Source organism: Schistocerca serialis, chromosome 5 (genome assembly GCF_023864345.2).
Source record: "Schistocerca serialis cubense isolate TAMUIC-IGC-003099 chromosome 5, iqSchSeri2.2, whole genome shotgun sequence".
Lineage (NCBI taxonomy): Eukaryota > Metazoa > Arthropoda > Insecta > Orthoptera > Acrididae > Schistocerca > Schistocerca serialis.
The window spans coordinates 1432723-1446860 of record NC_064642.1 but is presented as its reverse complement, the minus strand read 5'-3'; the positions used below and the strand labels follow the sequence as shown (position 1 = coordinate 1446860).

Below are 14138 nucleotides of genomic sequence, written 5' to 3'. Positions count from 1 at the left end.
ACCAAGGTTAGAGGAAAATCTACAAAGAAGCCATGGATTACTCGAGGAATAAGGGTATCTTGTAAAACAAAAAGAAAACTGTATCTGTCAATCCGAAACATTTCCAATGTTGATGCTATAGCACATTATAAGAAATACTGCAAAATATTAAAGACTGTAATATGGATGTCAAAGCAAATATATTACAAGGAAAAGATAGCCATATCAGATAACAAAATAAAGACAATATGGGATATAGTGAAGGAGGAGACCGGTAGGACCAGACATGAAGAGGAACAAATAGCATTAAGAGTAAATGATACATTGGTGACAGATGTGTATAGTGTTGCAGAACTTTTTAACAAACATTTTATAACTGTTACTGAAAAGATGGGGTTGTCAGGTTCGGTAGATGCTGCTATGGATTACCTTAGACCAGACATTTCAAGTAATTTCCATAATATGAATTTGACCCTCACTACCCCAACAGAAATAATGTCCATCATAAAATCTTTAAAATCAAAAACATCTAGTGGGTATGATGAAATATCAACAAAGTTAATTAAAGAATGTGATTCTGAGCTAAGTAACATATTAAGCTATCTGTGTAACCAGTCGTTTATCAGTGGAATATTTCCTGAATGGCTGAAATATGCTGAAGTTAAGCCACTGTTTAAGAAGGGAGATAAAGAAATAGCATCAAATTTCCGTCCAATTTCACTGTTACCAGCATTCTCAAAAATTTTCGAAAAAGTAATGTACTGTCGTCTTTATAACCATCTTATCTCAAATAACATACTGTCAAAGTCACAGTTTGGATTTCTAAAAGGTTCTGATATTGAGAAGGCTATCTTCACTTACAGTGAAAATGTGCTTAATTCATTAGACAAAAAATTGCAGGCAACTGGTATATTTTGTGATCTATCAAAGGCATTTGACTGTGTAAATCACAATATCCTTTTAAGTAAACTAGAATATTATAGTGTAACAGGAAATGCTGCAAAATGGTTCAAATCTTATATCTCTGGCAGGAAACAAAGGGTGTTATTAGGAAAGAGCTTGATACATGTCTATCAGGCATCATCCAACTGGGAACTAATTACATGTGGGGTCCCACAAGGTTCCATTTTGGGGCCCTTACTTTTTCTTGTGTATATCAATGACCTTTCATCAGTAACATTACCAGATGCCAAGTTTGTTTTGTTTGCCGATGATACAAACATTGCAATAAATAGCAAATCAAGTGTAGTCTTAGAAAGATCAGCCAATAAAATATTTGTGGACATTAATCACTGGTTCCTAGCCAATTCTTTGTCACTAAACTTTGAAAAAACACACTACATGCAGTTCAGAACTTGTAAGGGGTGTCCCAAGAGTATATGTCTAACATATGATGACAAGAAGATAGAAGAAGTGGACAGTGTTAAATTCTTGGGATTACAGCTTGATAATAAATTCAATTGGGAGGAGCACACCACAGAACTGCTGAAGCGTCTTAACAAATCTCTGTTTGCAATGCGAATTTTGTCAGACGTAGGGGATATAAAAATGAAAAAGCTGGCATACTATTCTTACTTTCATTCCATAATGTCATATGGGATTATTTTTTGGGGTAATTCATCAAGCCAAGCTAAAGTTTTCCGGGCACAAAAATGTGCAGTAAGAATTATATGTGGTGTGAACTCAAGAACATCCTGCAGAAGCCTGTTTAGGGAACTAGGGATACTAACTACAGCTTCCCAGTATATTTATTCCTTAATGAAATTTGTCATTAAAAATATATCAGTTTTTCAAACCAACAGCTCAATTCATGGAATCAATACTAGAAATAAGAATAATCTTCACAAGAATTTAAAGTCACTTAGTCTTGTACAAAAAGGTGTGCATTATTCAGGAACACACATTTTCAATAACTTGCCAGCAGCCATAAAAAGCTTAACAACCAATGAAATTCAGTTTAAGAGAAGCCTAAAGGATTTATTGGTGGCCAACTCCTTCTACTCCATTGATGAATTTCTTAGTAAAACCAACTGATTTGTATATAAGTACAACATAACTTCTGCACAATTTCAGTGCAGTAATGTGTTCACTGAAAATTTGTGTGTGTGTGTGTGTGTGTGTGTGTGTGTGTGTGTGTGTGTGTGTGTAAGTATAATCTAACTTCTGCACCATTTCAGTGCAGTAATGTGTTCATTGTAAATAAGTATTACAGTAGTTGTATTACATGTTTATTACCTTATAAATAAATAAAAAACGTTTTTTATTTTAAATTCAGTGCATTAGTATTTGTAAAATGACTCTTAGTGTTCATTAGAAATGACGATCATTCCACTTGGGACCTGTGGAATGGTACATTAGTTTATTTGTTTTAGTTGTAAATATTTGTCATGTATTGTTGTTTTTCTGACATGTTCCACATCCAGGAGGACCTCCTCACTACGGATCAATTGGAATGAAAGTAAATCTAATCTAATCTAATCTAATGCCGTGGCTGGCAGTTCAGCAAGCCGTGACGGGGCCACTACTCAGAGTTGCGGTGCATGTGGTATGAGTGCCAAACAGGTGGTATAGCTATAGCTGACATGTGAAGCATCTGGTGTGCCTACAGGGGTTGCCAGTGTTATGACTAAAGACATTTTGGGGATGAGTGGGGGCAAGGTGTTGGTGATGAGGATGTTGGCATGTGGAGGCCACATGTGCCAGAGAGACTTTGATCTGATCAAAGGGATGGCATATGTTGAGGGGGTAATGTGGTTGATGTAAGCTACTAATTTATTTGCTGGCACAAGCTACAATGGGCACGGCCTGTGCTGCGGGTGTTCGTGGCAGACTGAGGTCCACGAGGAGGCAGGAATTCTAAGTACTGACGCTCTTCTGGTCATGGTTGAAGTCAGTTCAGCTGAAGATACTGTCACAGAGTCTGGTGTTAATGTATTGAACTCATGCTGAGAAGAGACTCCGAAGTTGTCAATGATGGTTGGAGGCAAATTGTGCAATTGAAGGTGGTTGAAAAAAACATTGTGTCATGTTCAGTTGCTCCAATGTGTTTGAATGTGATTTCACAGAGCATCATCGATTCTGGTAGGTTTGTGGTAATCGAACAGGGAACCTGATGAACGTAGCCGGAGGGGTCAATGTTGTGTGAAGATCAGCAGCAGGCAGTGGTCAAGCTGTGAGGTGGGGAGTCATGTGGAAGAGATGTGGTGACAGTGTACTGTACAGCTGGAGGGGTGCAGCTGATGATGCCAACAGTGGGGTAGCCAGGTGGCAAGGCAGGGCTGACAGAGCTGGAGCCGGGTAGAGGGGAGGGGGGGGGGGGGTGAGTGTGATCTGACAGCAGGTGGCTCGACCGGTCGGTAGCACTGGTATACTCCCACTCTCATCGTCACGATGGTTGCATGTCAAGACTGTGAGCTGCTCATGTGCCAAGGCGAGGGCAGCAGATATGTCCTTATTATGTTGCAGTCTTCATACAGAGTGTGTCCGAAGACATGCGGCAGTTGGCGTAGTGTTGGGGAACCGCCAAGAGCTCAGCTCGTCAGCTGAGGAGGCACACCCCTTGAGTGTGTTGATGGATGTACAATTGTGTTCCTATTGCTTGTTGGGTTGTGGATGCCAGGGTGAAAGCTCCTAGAATGCAGTGGCATGTGGCAAAATACAGGAGCATGGTGTGTTGTATGAACGGGAAGAGGCAGAATGGCATAAAACATCCACCTCTAGGTTGTGTTTTATGACATCCTTGAGTCTGACAACAAGTCTCATCAAACTGGTTGGTGAGCCAGTTGCGAACACTATTGAGATGGGTGACAGTCACACACAGTGTCATTGAACTACTCCCACACGTACATCGTTTGGACATGTAAAGAGAATGGAAGAAATAGGAATACCAAAATGAGTGAAGGAGGCCAAATTTGAGGTCAAGAGGGAGACCTAGAGTAAGATGGACTGACTCAATAAAGGGGAGTTAAGAAGAAGTAGGTTGGACTGGAATAAAATAGTTATAGAAGAAGAGTGATGGAAAGACAGAAATGTAGAGAAGTACTGTAAATGTTCCAACGCAGCTTGATATTGGATAAAGGACTAACAAAGAACAAGATGAACTCTCTATTTTACTTGACAAGGTCTCAGATATTAGCTCATTATTTTCTATAACAGAAACATTGGATACTATGCAAATTGAGGGTGGAGAGGGAGAAAGGAAAGGGAAGGAATTAATGGTATCAGCTGCATCAGAACTGTGTGCAGAATCAGCAATGATGAATGAAAATGTGTGCCAGACTGGGACTCAAACCTAAGGTCCCCTGCTTACTAGGCAGTTGTATTAAACACTGGGCCATCCTGACACATTGTTTATGGCAAATGCACAAACTATCTCAGCATGCTCCGCAGCTGATCCATACTTCCACCTAGCAGCATCTGTTTGCAGTTCCTCTCCCTGTCCTCCATGCTCACTAATTTTAGGCTGCTGCAGGAGGTCAAACATAAATGTGCCTCTGCACTGAAGGTTGTGGATTCATTGTCCATTGTGGTGAATCAATTATATGAATGTGTGGTGTCAGTATTTTTCAGACATGTCCTAACGAAAAGACGCCATGCATCATATAAGAAACATTGCAAAGCAAGCAATATGTTACTGTGTGGGAAAACAGTTGACAACATTGGGTAATAATTGAAAAAAAAGATAAGAATACGAGTTGTATTATGGGCAAGACTATGTGCATGCTAAGTGAAGATGTAGCTCCAATGTGAATGCTGTCCTCAGGCATGAGATGAGTTAGTTGGTGTCCATAAGCAGCTGGGAATGCCCTGACTACTGTCAAGTTATTGGAAGCTACTGTGACTGGGTGTGTTGGGAGGGCTACTGAAAGCCATGTGCCAGACATACCAAAAGTACCTCAAGTACTATTCTCTCCTGTAGTACTGTCTCTTCTGCAAGAAATACAGGATATGTCCACTTGACAATGAATGGCATGTCAGTGGTAGGGTTAAGCACCCTGTACAGATGGGACAGGGTCACCGACAAACTCATGATGTTACACATATCCCCTAACCAACACATTTGAGGAGTTACCTGACCCAGTGGACTCACTTCATCTGTTGGGAAATGTGCTGTATCACATGGCAAGAAGAGGCAAATACAAAAGGTTGGCAGTCTAATAATAGTGGGCAGTCAAATGTATGGTGAATAATGAAGCTGCTTAAAGAAATGGCAAGAAGGTGTGGGAAGGAACACCTCATGCACTCATTGTGTGTGTTTCTGGGCCTCACAGGGCAATTATGCTCGTTATCTGGTCTCCAAGTTCATACTTGGATCATTCTAATGACTGGCAAGAAGTTTGTGAATACTGGCCTGGCCTGTGGAGTTTCGACAAAGGATCGAACCAGAGACTTGGCGGATTCTGTGACAAGTTTGGCTGTGACTCCCTGAACTTGTGCCACAGGGTTGACAACTGTGGGAACTTCCTAAATGGGTCAGGTATATGACACTCATCAGAGGCTGCTGCCCAGGAAGCTGACTGTGGGTGGGGTGCACACAAGGTGCTTTTTATATATATATATATATATATATATATATATATATATATATATATATAAACCTTAGGCAGCTCTTCATCCGGTCCAGGAAATGATAGCTGTAGAAGAAATGGTAGTATTAGTACCAGATTCTGAAGGCTCCTGGAAAGCAGTGAAGGAATTGTGGAATTGGTTGTATTAAAAATGAAGAAATTCCTCCAGCTGTAGATAAGGTGTCGATTTTATTTTGGCAACTAGTTTCAATGTTGTAACAATGTCATCTTCAGGCCCATACACTTGTTGACTTCAACTGCGTGCGGCTGATACTAGAAGTCAGTGGTGAGATACGGACGTGCTCCATGTGGAAGCGGTTAGTATCTAGTATGAAGTTTCATACAATGTTGAAACTAGTTGCCAAAATAAAATCAACACCTTAAATACAGCTTGAGGAATTTCTTCATTTTTAATATAAATTTATACCAGCTGACATCCCACTGTCCTCCATTTCAACTATGGATGTATGAAGATTGTTGTATTGTGGTTTATTCCTCTCATGGCATACATTTGCAGTCCATTTGGTTTGCATTCAGAACACAGTCAAAAATTTATAATACACTTACAATGATTTTTGCACTAATAAATAATAGTGTTAAAATAAATGATAACACTTTAACGATAGTTCTTGGGATATGTAACACATTGTATCTATCTCAAATTTCCAGTTCATCCTGCATGAGTTCATCCACTGAGTAAATATCAATGTCAGAATACTAGATACAGAAAGCTGGTTGAAACTTGAAATTGAAAGCAGTGAGATTTTGGAGGAATATTTAAGAGTATATTTAAAGGATAGGCAAATCAGAAATTCAAATCCACCGAGAAGGAAATTGAAGCTTCATGTGAGATTGTTTGGGCAACACTCAATGTCAGTGTGGGCATAAAATGGTAACTGGATCCTTCTATCAATCACCAGAGTCATCACCTGATGTAACCAAAAACTTTAGAGAAATCTTCACTTCACTTGTACTTAAATTCTCCAATCATACTGCAGTCCTTGTGAACCCAACACAGTTGGACCTGTGGAACATGAAATAAATCAAATCAAATCAAATCAGTCATTGGTGGAGACTTTAATCTTTCACCATTTTATTGGGAAAGTTACAGTTTTGTTAGTGGTGGACATGGTAAGATATCCTCTGAAACATTACTAAATGCCTTCTCTGAAAACTATATAGAACAGAGAGTTAGGAACCTGACTCATGGTGGAAATATATTGGATCTAATGGCAACAAAGAGACCTGACCTCTTTGAGGATGTCCCCTTTGCATCTGGTATCGGTGGCCATAAGGCAGTTGTAGTAACAGTGATTATCAAAGTACTAAGGATAATTAAAACAAGTAGAAAGATTAATATGTTAAGTAAACTGGACAAAGAATTAGTAGTATCATATCTCAATGGAGAAATTCAAACTTTTAGCTCAGGACAGGAGCCTATGACTCAAGTTAAATGAATAGCTGAGTGGATAAATACATACCCTGTAGAACTGTTCATGATGGGAGGGACCCTGTATGGTATACCGCCACTGTAAAGAAACTCCTAACAGAACAGAGATTTTGCATGATAAATTCTAAACAAAGCAGAGGGCTTTAGACAGAGGAATATTGAATGAAATGTGTTTGTCTGTCAAGAGAGCAATGCATAAAGCCCTCAGTGACTATTGTAGCAGAATATTGTCAAGACATTTTCCCCCAAACTCAAAGAAATTCTGGTTGTAGTGGTCCAGTCTCTCATGGACAAGACAGGAATTGAAATACGGGGTAGCAAACCAAGAGCACAAATGCTTAAAGAAGGAAAAATCTGGAGGATTGTCTGAATTGAATCCTCATACCACTGAAAAAATGATTTAAATAGATATTAGCATCTTTGGCATTGTAAACCGCTAAAATTGTTAAAAGTGAATAAAGCTCCAGAGGCTAATGGAATTCGTATCAGATTTTATTCTGAATTTGCAGTTGAGTCAGCTCCTCTTTTGGCTATAATCTACTGTAGATTCCTTGAACATAAAACTGTGTCCAGTAGTTGGAAGAAAGCATTCGTCACACCTTTTTACAAGAAAGGTGGTAGAATGATTCACAAAACAATTGTCCAGTATCCTTAACATCCATTTGTTGTAGAATCTTAGAACATGCTGAAAGGAATTCAAATGTAAGGAAGTATCACAAACAGAATGACCTCCTCCCTGATAACCAGCAGGGATTCCGAAAACTTAGATCATGTGAACTGAAACTGCATTTTTCTCACATGAAGTACTAAAAGCTATGGATCAAGGCAGTCAGGTAGATGCAGAATTCCTCAATTTCTGAAAAACATTTGTCCCAGTACCATATCTACGCTCATATGATGTATCAAGTGAAATTTGTGACTGGATTGAGCATTTTTTTGGTAGGGATGACACAGCATGTTATCTTGGATAGAGATTATCGACGGATCTATAAGTAACTCTGGGTGTGTCCCAGGGAAGTGTGCTGGGAATCTTGCTGCTCATATTGTATGTTAATGACCTTGCAGACAATATTTATAGTATCTCATATGGTTCACAGATTAGGCATTTATGTACAATAAACTACTGTCTAGAAGAAACTGTACAAATATTCAGTCAGATCTTGATAAGATTTCAAAGTGCTGCAAAGATTTACAACTTGCTTTAATGTTCAGAAATGTAAAATTGTGACTACACAAAACAAAACAAAAATGTAGTATCCTGTGGTTAGAATATCAATGAGTCACAATTGGAAGCGGCCAACTTATACAAATATCTGGCTGTAAAACTTTGTAGGGGTATGAAATAGAATGACCACATAGGCTCAGTTGGGGGGAAAGCAGGTGATAGACTTCATTTTAACGGTAGAATAGTGGGGAAGTGCAATCAGTCTACAAAGGAGACTGCAAATCACTCGTGTGACCCCACCAAGAATTTTATTCAAATGTGTGGGACCTTCAACAGACAGGGCTATCACGGGATATAAGTGGATACAAAGAAGGGCAGCAAAAATGGTCACAGGTTTGTTTGGCCCATGGGAGAGTGTCACAAAGATGAAACAACTAAAGTGGCAGGCATTTCAAGATAGATGCAAACCATCCCACAAAAATGTACAAGGTGTACAACTTTACTTCCACCGTTTTTTCCCCAACATTTGAGGCTTTAATGAAACAAATTGGTTACACATGTATCATTCAAAGTATTTTCCATCACTGGCCACTACTTTCTCCCTTCTTTTGGGTAGTGTATGAATCCCACATCGAAAAAATTGTTCATCTTTCAAAGCAATCAACGACTCGATTCAGTTTGTGACTTCTTCATGAGATTGGAAGTGTTAGTCAGCCAAGTCATGTGCCATTGATCTAAACAGGTAATAACCAGAGGGAGCAATGTCTGGAGAATATGGCAGGTGGGTAGGACTTCCCATTTTAATGTTTCCAAGTAGATTTTGATCTCTTTTGCAATGCGGGGTTGAGCACTGTCGTGCTACAAAATCACTTTATCATGCCTCTCACTGTATTGCGGCCGTTTGTCTTTTAATGCTCTGCTGAGATGCATTAATTGCATCAGATAATGAACACATGTGATTGTTTCACTTGGTTTTAACATCTCATAGTACACGACGCCAAGCTGGTCCACCAAATGCAGAGCATAATCTTGGAGCCGTGAATATTCGGTTTGGCCGTCAGTATAGAAGCATGACCGGGATATCCCCATGATTTTTTGCATGTATGGTTATCATAAAGAACCCATTTTTCCTTCCTGGTCACAGTGCAATGTGGAAATCCCTTCCATTTTTGCCTCTGAAGCAACTGTTCACAAACACACAAATGCTGTTCATCATCTCTTGGTTTCAGCTCACACGGGACCCAAGTTCCCTCTTTCTGAATCATGCTCATAGCCTTGAGATGTTTTGAAATGAGTTGCTGTGTCACTCCCACTAATCATGCCAATTCTTCTAAAGTTTGATGCAAGTCATCACTCAGCAATGTCTCCAATTCTGCTTCTTCGAAAACATTCTCTCTTCCACCACTGTACCGGTCTACTAATTTAAAATCACTGTTCTTGAAGTGTTGAAACCACTCAGGACACATTATTTCACTAATAGCGTCCTTACCATATGTACTTGAGAACATTCGATGAGACTCAGCCGCTGTTTCCTTCATACTGAAACACAACAGTAACACCTCCTGCAAATGACAAGAATTAGGCTCTTAAACTGACATTTTTAATCAAGAACAACTTTATGATACAGACATAAATTGACTAATGTTTGAATGAGGTTATGTTGACTGAGGTCCAAGCTAACTGCCTGATGTCTGCGATCTGTTTCTTTCAACCGTTACTTACCGTCGGCAAGCGGCAGAAGCAATGTTGTACACCTTGTATTTAGAAAGTTTCAGTGAAGAATCTAGGAATATATCACAGCTGCCTATATATCGCTTCCACAGGGGTCATGAAGACAAGATTAGTCTAATTACAGCATGTACAGAGGTGTTTACACAGTCATTCTTACCACAGTGCATATGTGAATGGAACAGGAAAAAGCCCTAGTTACTGATACAGTGGGACATGTCCTTTACCATGCACTGCCATTGCTTGCTGAATATAGATGTAGTTGTAAAATATTGGCATATATTTTTATTTTGTAATTTATATTGTAGAAAAATGTGTCTATTATTGAAGGAATGTTGTAAATTCAAGAACAATGTGAAGCTAATTTCATGTGAAACTGGTGAGGTTTATGGGGAAACATATCTTATAAAATATTGATGCACCATTTATGTATCTAATCATTCATGCACAAACTGGTCTGGCAGTATGTTATATGTTAATAATGAAATGAAAAGCTAATTGTTAAAATTTCTCCACAGGTCTGTGCTGCATTGGACGGAAAATTAGTTGCTGCAACACAAAGCCAAGCAGATCACTCTATGATGGCATAGATGATTCTGCCTCTGAAACAGGTTCTTACTAATATTTCTGGCAAGAATTATGCCTAAATTTTAGCATTTGATAGAGTAAATCTGCAAGAAGTCTGCTCTTTAGCATGTAAATCCTTTAAATTTAAAGGAGACCATTCACCAAAAAGCAGAATCATTGAGTTGTCAATAGGCACACACAAAAGGAAGAAAACTTGCTAGCTTTCAGATTTTATTCTTCATCGGGCTAGAGTATGTGAATTGAGAATTGATGGTAGTACAGAGGAATGGGAAACTATTAGGTGCAGGGACAGTGGGTTACCTGAGATTGAAGCCAGGACAATTATGGGAGCAGAGGGTGTATTGCAAGGATAGCTCCCATTTGTGTAGTTCAGAGAAGCTGCTGGTGGTGGTGGTGGTGGTGGTGGTGGTCGAGGGAAGGATCTAAAAGGCTCAGGTTGAGAGCAGTCATTGAAATTGAGCATATTCTGCTCAGCTGCATGTTGTACCACCAGGTGGTCAACTTTGTTCTCAACAACAGTTTGGCAGTGGCCAGTTGATCCCTCTCATGCAGCCTATGAGAACTCCCTTGCCCAGTAGGATCAGGGCCTCACAAACACGTTCACGGACTGGCAATGTCCCTCGAACATAGTCCACAAACAGATTTTCCATGTAGTACCCCCAAATACCCCCAATCCTCCCACCACCCCCAAGAATCAGCTACAAATGAGAGCCTCCCTCATCAGCCAGTATCATCCTGGAATGGAACAACTGAACCAGATGCTTCACCAGGCTGTAATCGTGCCCTAAAATGAGCGACATCCTATCCGAGATACTTCCCACCCCTCCTAAGGTGGTGTTCTCTTTGACACTCCAAACCCCAACCCCTTGCCACAAGGATCATATCCCTGTGGAAGATGCAGGTGCAAAACCTGCCCTGTCCACCCACTCACTCTTCCTATTCCACTCCTGTCACAGGGTTATCCTACCCCATCAGGGGCCGAGCCACCTGTGAAGGCAGCCATGTCATTAACCAACTCTGCTGCAATCATTACACAGCTTTTTATATTGGTATGACTAGCAACAAGCCACCCAAGAGGATGAACAGCCACCACTAAACTGTGGCCAAGAAGAAAGTAGACTACCCTGTGGCACAACATGCAGCTGAACATAACATGATTGATTTCCACAGGTGCTTCACTACCCGAGCCATCTGGATCCTCCCCTCCACTACTAGCTTTTATGAACCGCACAGATGGGAGTTGTCCTTACAACACATTCTCTGCCCCCACAATTATTCCAGCCTCAGCCTGCACACACACACTTCTCCACACCCTTCACGCAACAGTTTCCAACCCCCTCTGTCTTGTCATCTACTCATATCACACAGTTTTTGTTTCCCATCCTCTGCCAATGCAGCCATCAGTCTATCTCCCGCCCCTCTCCTTTTTTTCTCTTTTTTTTCCCTCCTCCCTGCCCCACAACCTCCTGATGCTGTGCCTGTTAGCATTCTAGTCCCTGCACACTCTGTCAGAGACCATTCATCTCTCTCCCAATGCATACAGTACTATACCTTCCCCTTCCCTGCTCCCTCCAGATTACTGCTTGCATCTCACATGACAGCTGCATTCTGGCCCAATGCATGAGGTGAGCTTAATTTTGTGTATGAATGGTGTGTTTTTTTCTTTTGCTGATGAAGGCTGTGGCCAAAAGGTTTATGTGGGTGTCTTTTAATTGTGCCTGTATGCAACTTAATGTGTCTTCTTTACAGTAAGTAGTAATCTATCTTTTCCTACATTGTTGATATTCCTACCTGGAGTTTCTATTGTTTGAATTTTATGATAATTGCTCTTTCAGTATCCTGCTGTGATTTTTCTCTTGAACTGTATGCCTCTGTACTTTCTATTATATTTAAGAAATGATTATTAAATATATTTGCTAGCTGTGATTCATTATTTACATCCTTTCCATTCAGTCCAATAGTGATGTTATCCTGTTCTGTGGCTGGTTGTCCTATCTCTCATTTCACTGCATTCCCTATAGCCTGAAGTCTGTTGTCAGAATTACCAACCTCTGTCAGTATGTGCATTTCCTTGATTTTTTAATAACTTTTCTTAGTAATTTTGAGTAGTGTTTGTAGTGTGCAACTACTGCAGTATCTCTACTTGTTCTTGCCAACAGATAACATTTCCCTTTTCCTTTCATAAGTTGCTTTAATCCCTCTAGTGATCCATGGTTCTTTACATAGCTGTTTAATGTCGTTTGTGATTAGCTTATGATCAGCTTACATGGAAAACTATTTTCAAATAATGATATGAATTTCTCACATAACATATTAGTTCTGTGTTAGCATTTGATTCATCATAAAGATCATGTCAGGTCATCTCTTGTAAACTAATCTTAAACGCATTTGTTCTGTAGTCGTTAATTATTCTAACTTGTTTCCACTGAGGAGTATCCGTACTGTAAGGCACAATGTTATTTATCCTAACTAACTGCGCATCATAATCAGGGAGAACATTTGTCACTGGGTACATAGCTATTTTCTCTTTTTGAGCTTCACATTATCAGTTAGGGTCCTACTGTATTTATCCAATTGTACTTAAGTAATTCAACCAGTGTACTTACTGCTCTCTTTTACTCGGCCCCTGAGTGGATGATGCTGGGAGTGGAAGCCTGCGGTCGGCTGCTGAGGCCAGCCCCGCTTCCTCCTCCCAGGGGAGTCAGCTTGCAGCTTATAAAAGGAGTGAACATGTAATAGGTTGCTGCATTGCTGTAGTGACACGAAAGTTGATGGTGAGTCGCTATAAGGACTAGGTACAGCCTCTTCACTCACATTTGTAAATGATATTAACAACCACTATGTCTGACACCACACACAGATCAACACAGTATTCATGATGGCTACTGATTGTTACACAGCTAACGTGGAGCCAGGTAAAAAGTGCATGATCAGTAGTCAGGAGATTCAGACTCAAATTCTTTATTTTCTGTTCACCACCTGAGGTGGATTAGGCATTTTGCATTGATAGCATATGACATTTTCCTTCAATACCTTAGAATTAAATGAGCATTACATATTCCAAATACAATCTAGAAATGATAGGATAAACAATAAAATAATAAATATACTGAAGCACCAAAGAAATGGGTACAGTCATGCGATTCAGATACAGAGATATGTAAACAGGCAGAATATGGCGCTGCAGTCAGCAGTGCCTATATAAGACAATAAGTGTCTAGTGCATTTGTTAGATTGGTTACTGCTGCTACAACGGCAGGTTATCGAGACTTAAGTGAGTTTGAATATGGTATTATAGTCAGTGCACGAGTGATGGCCCACAGCATCTCTGAGGTAGCGATGAAGTGGGGATTTTCCTGTACGACGATTTCACGAGTGTCCAGTGAATATCAGGTATCCGGTAAAACATCAAATCTACAACACTGCTGCGGCCAGAAAAAGATCTTGCAAGAATGGGACCAATAATGACTGAATAGAACCGTTCAACATGAGACAAGTGAAACCCTTCCCCAAATAGCTGCGATTTCAATGCTGGGCACCAACAAATGTCCGCATGCGAACGATTCAACAAAATGTCATCGATATGGACTTTAGGAGCTGAAGGCCCACTCGTGTACCCTTGATGACTACACGACACAATGATTTATGCCTCAACTGGACC

General features: G+C 40.1%; 1 protein-coding gene across 2 annotated transcripts in view; it reads left to right on the top strand.

Moving 5' to 3' along the window:
- LOC126481956 (sodium/potassium/calcium exchanger 3-like) overlaps positions 1–14138 on the top strand; it is a 277761-nt gene that overhangs the window by 182673 nt on the left and 80950 nt on the right. For both annotated transcript variants that reach the window (XM_050105915.1, XM_050105914.1), the window contains one exon: positions 10408–10500. In XM_050105915.1, coding sequence (XP_049961872.1) covers positions 10408–10500 — 93 coding nt within the window. The remainder of the gene's footprint in view (positions 1–10407; positions 10501–14138) is intronic.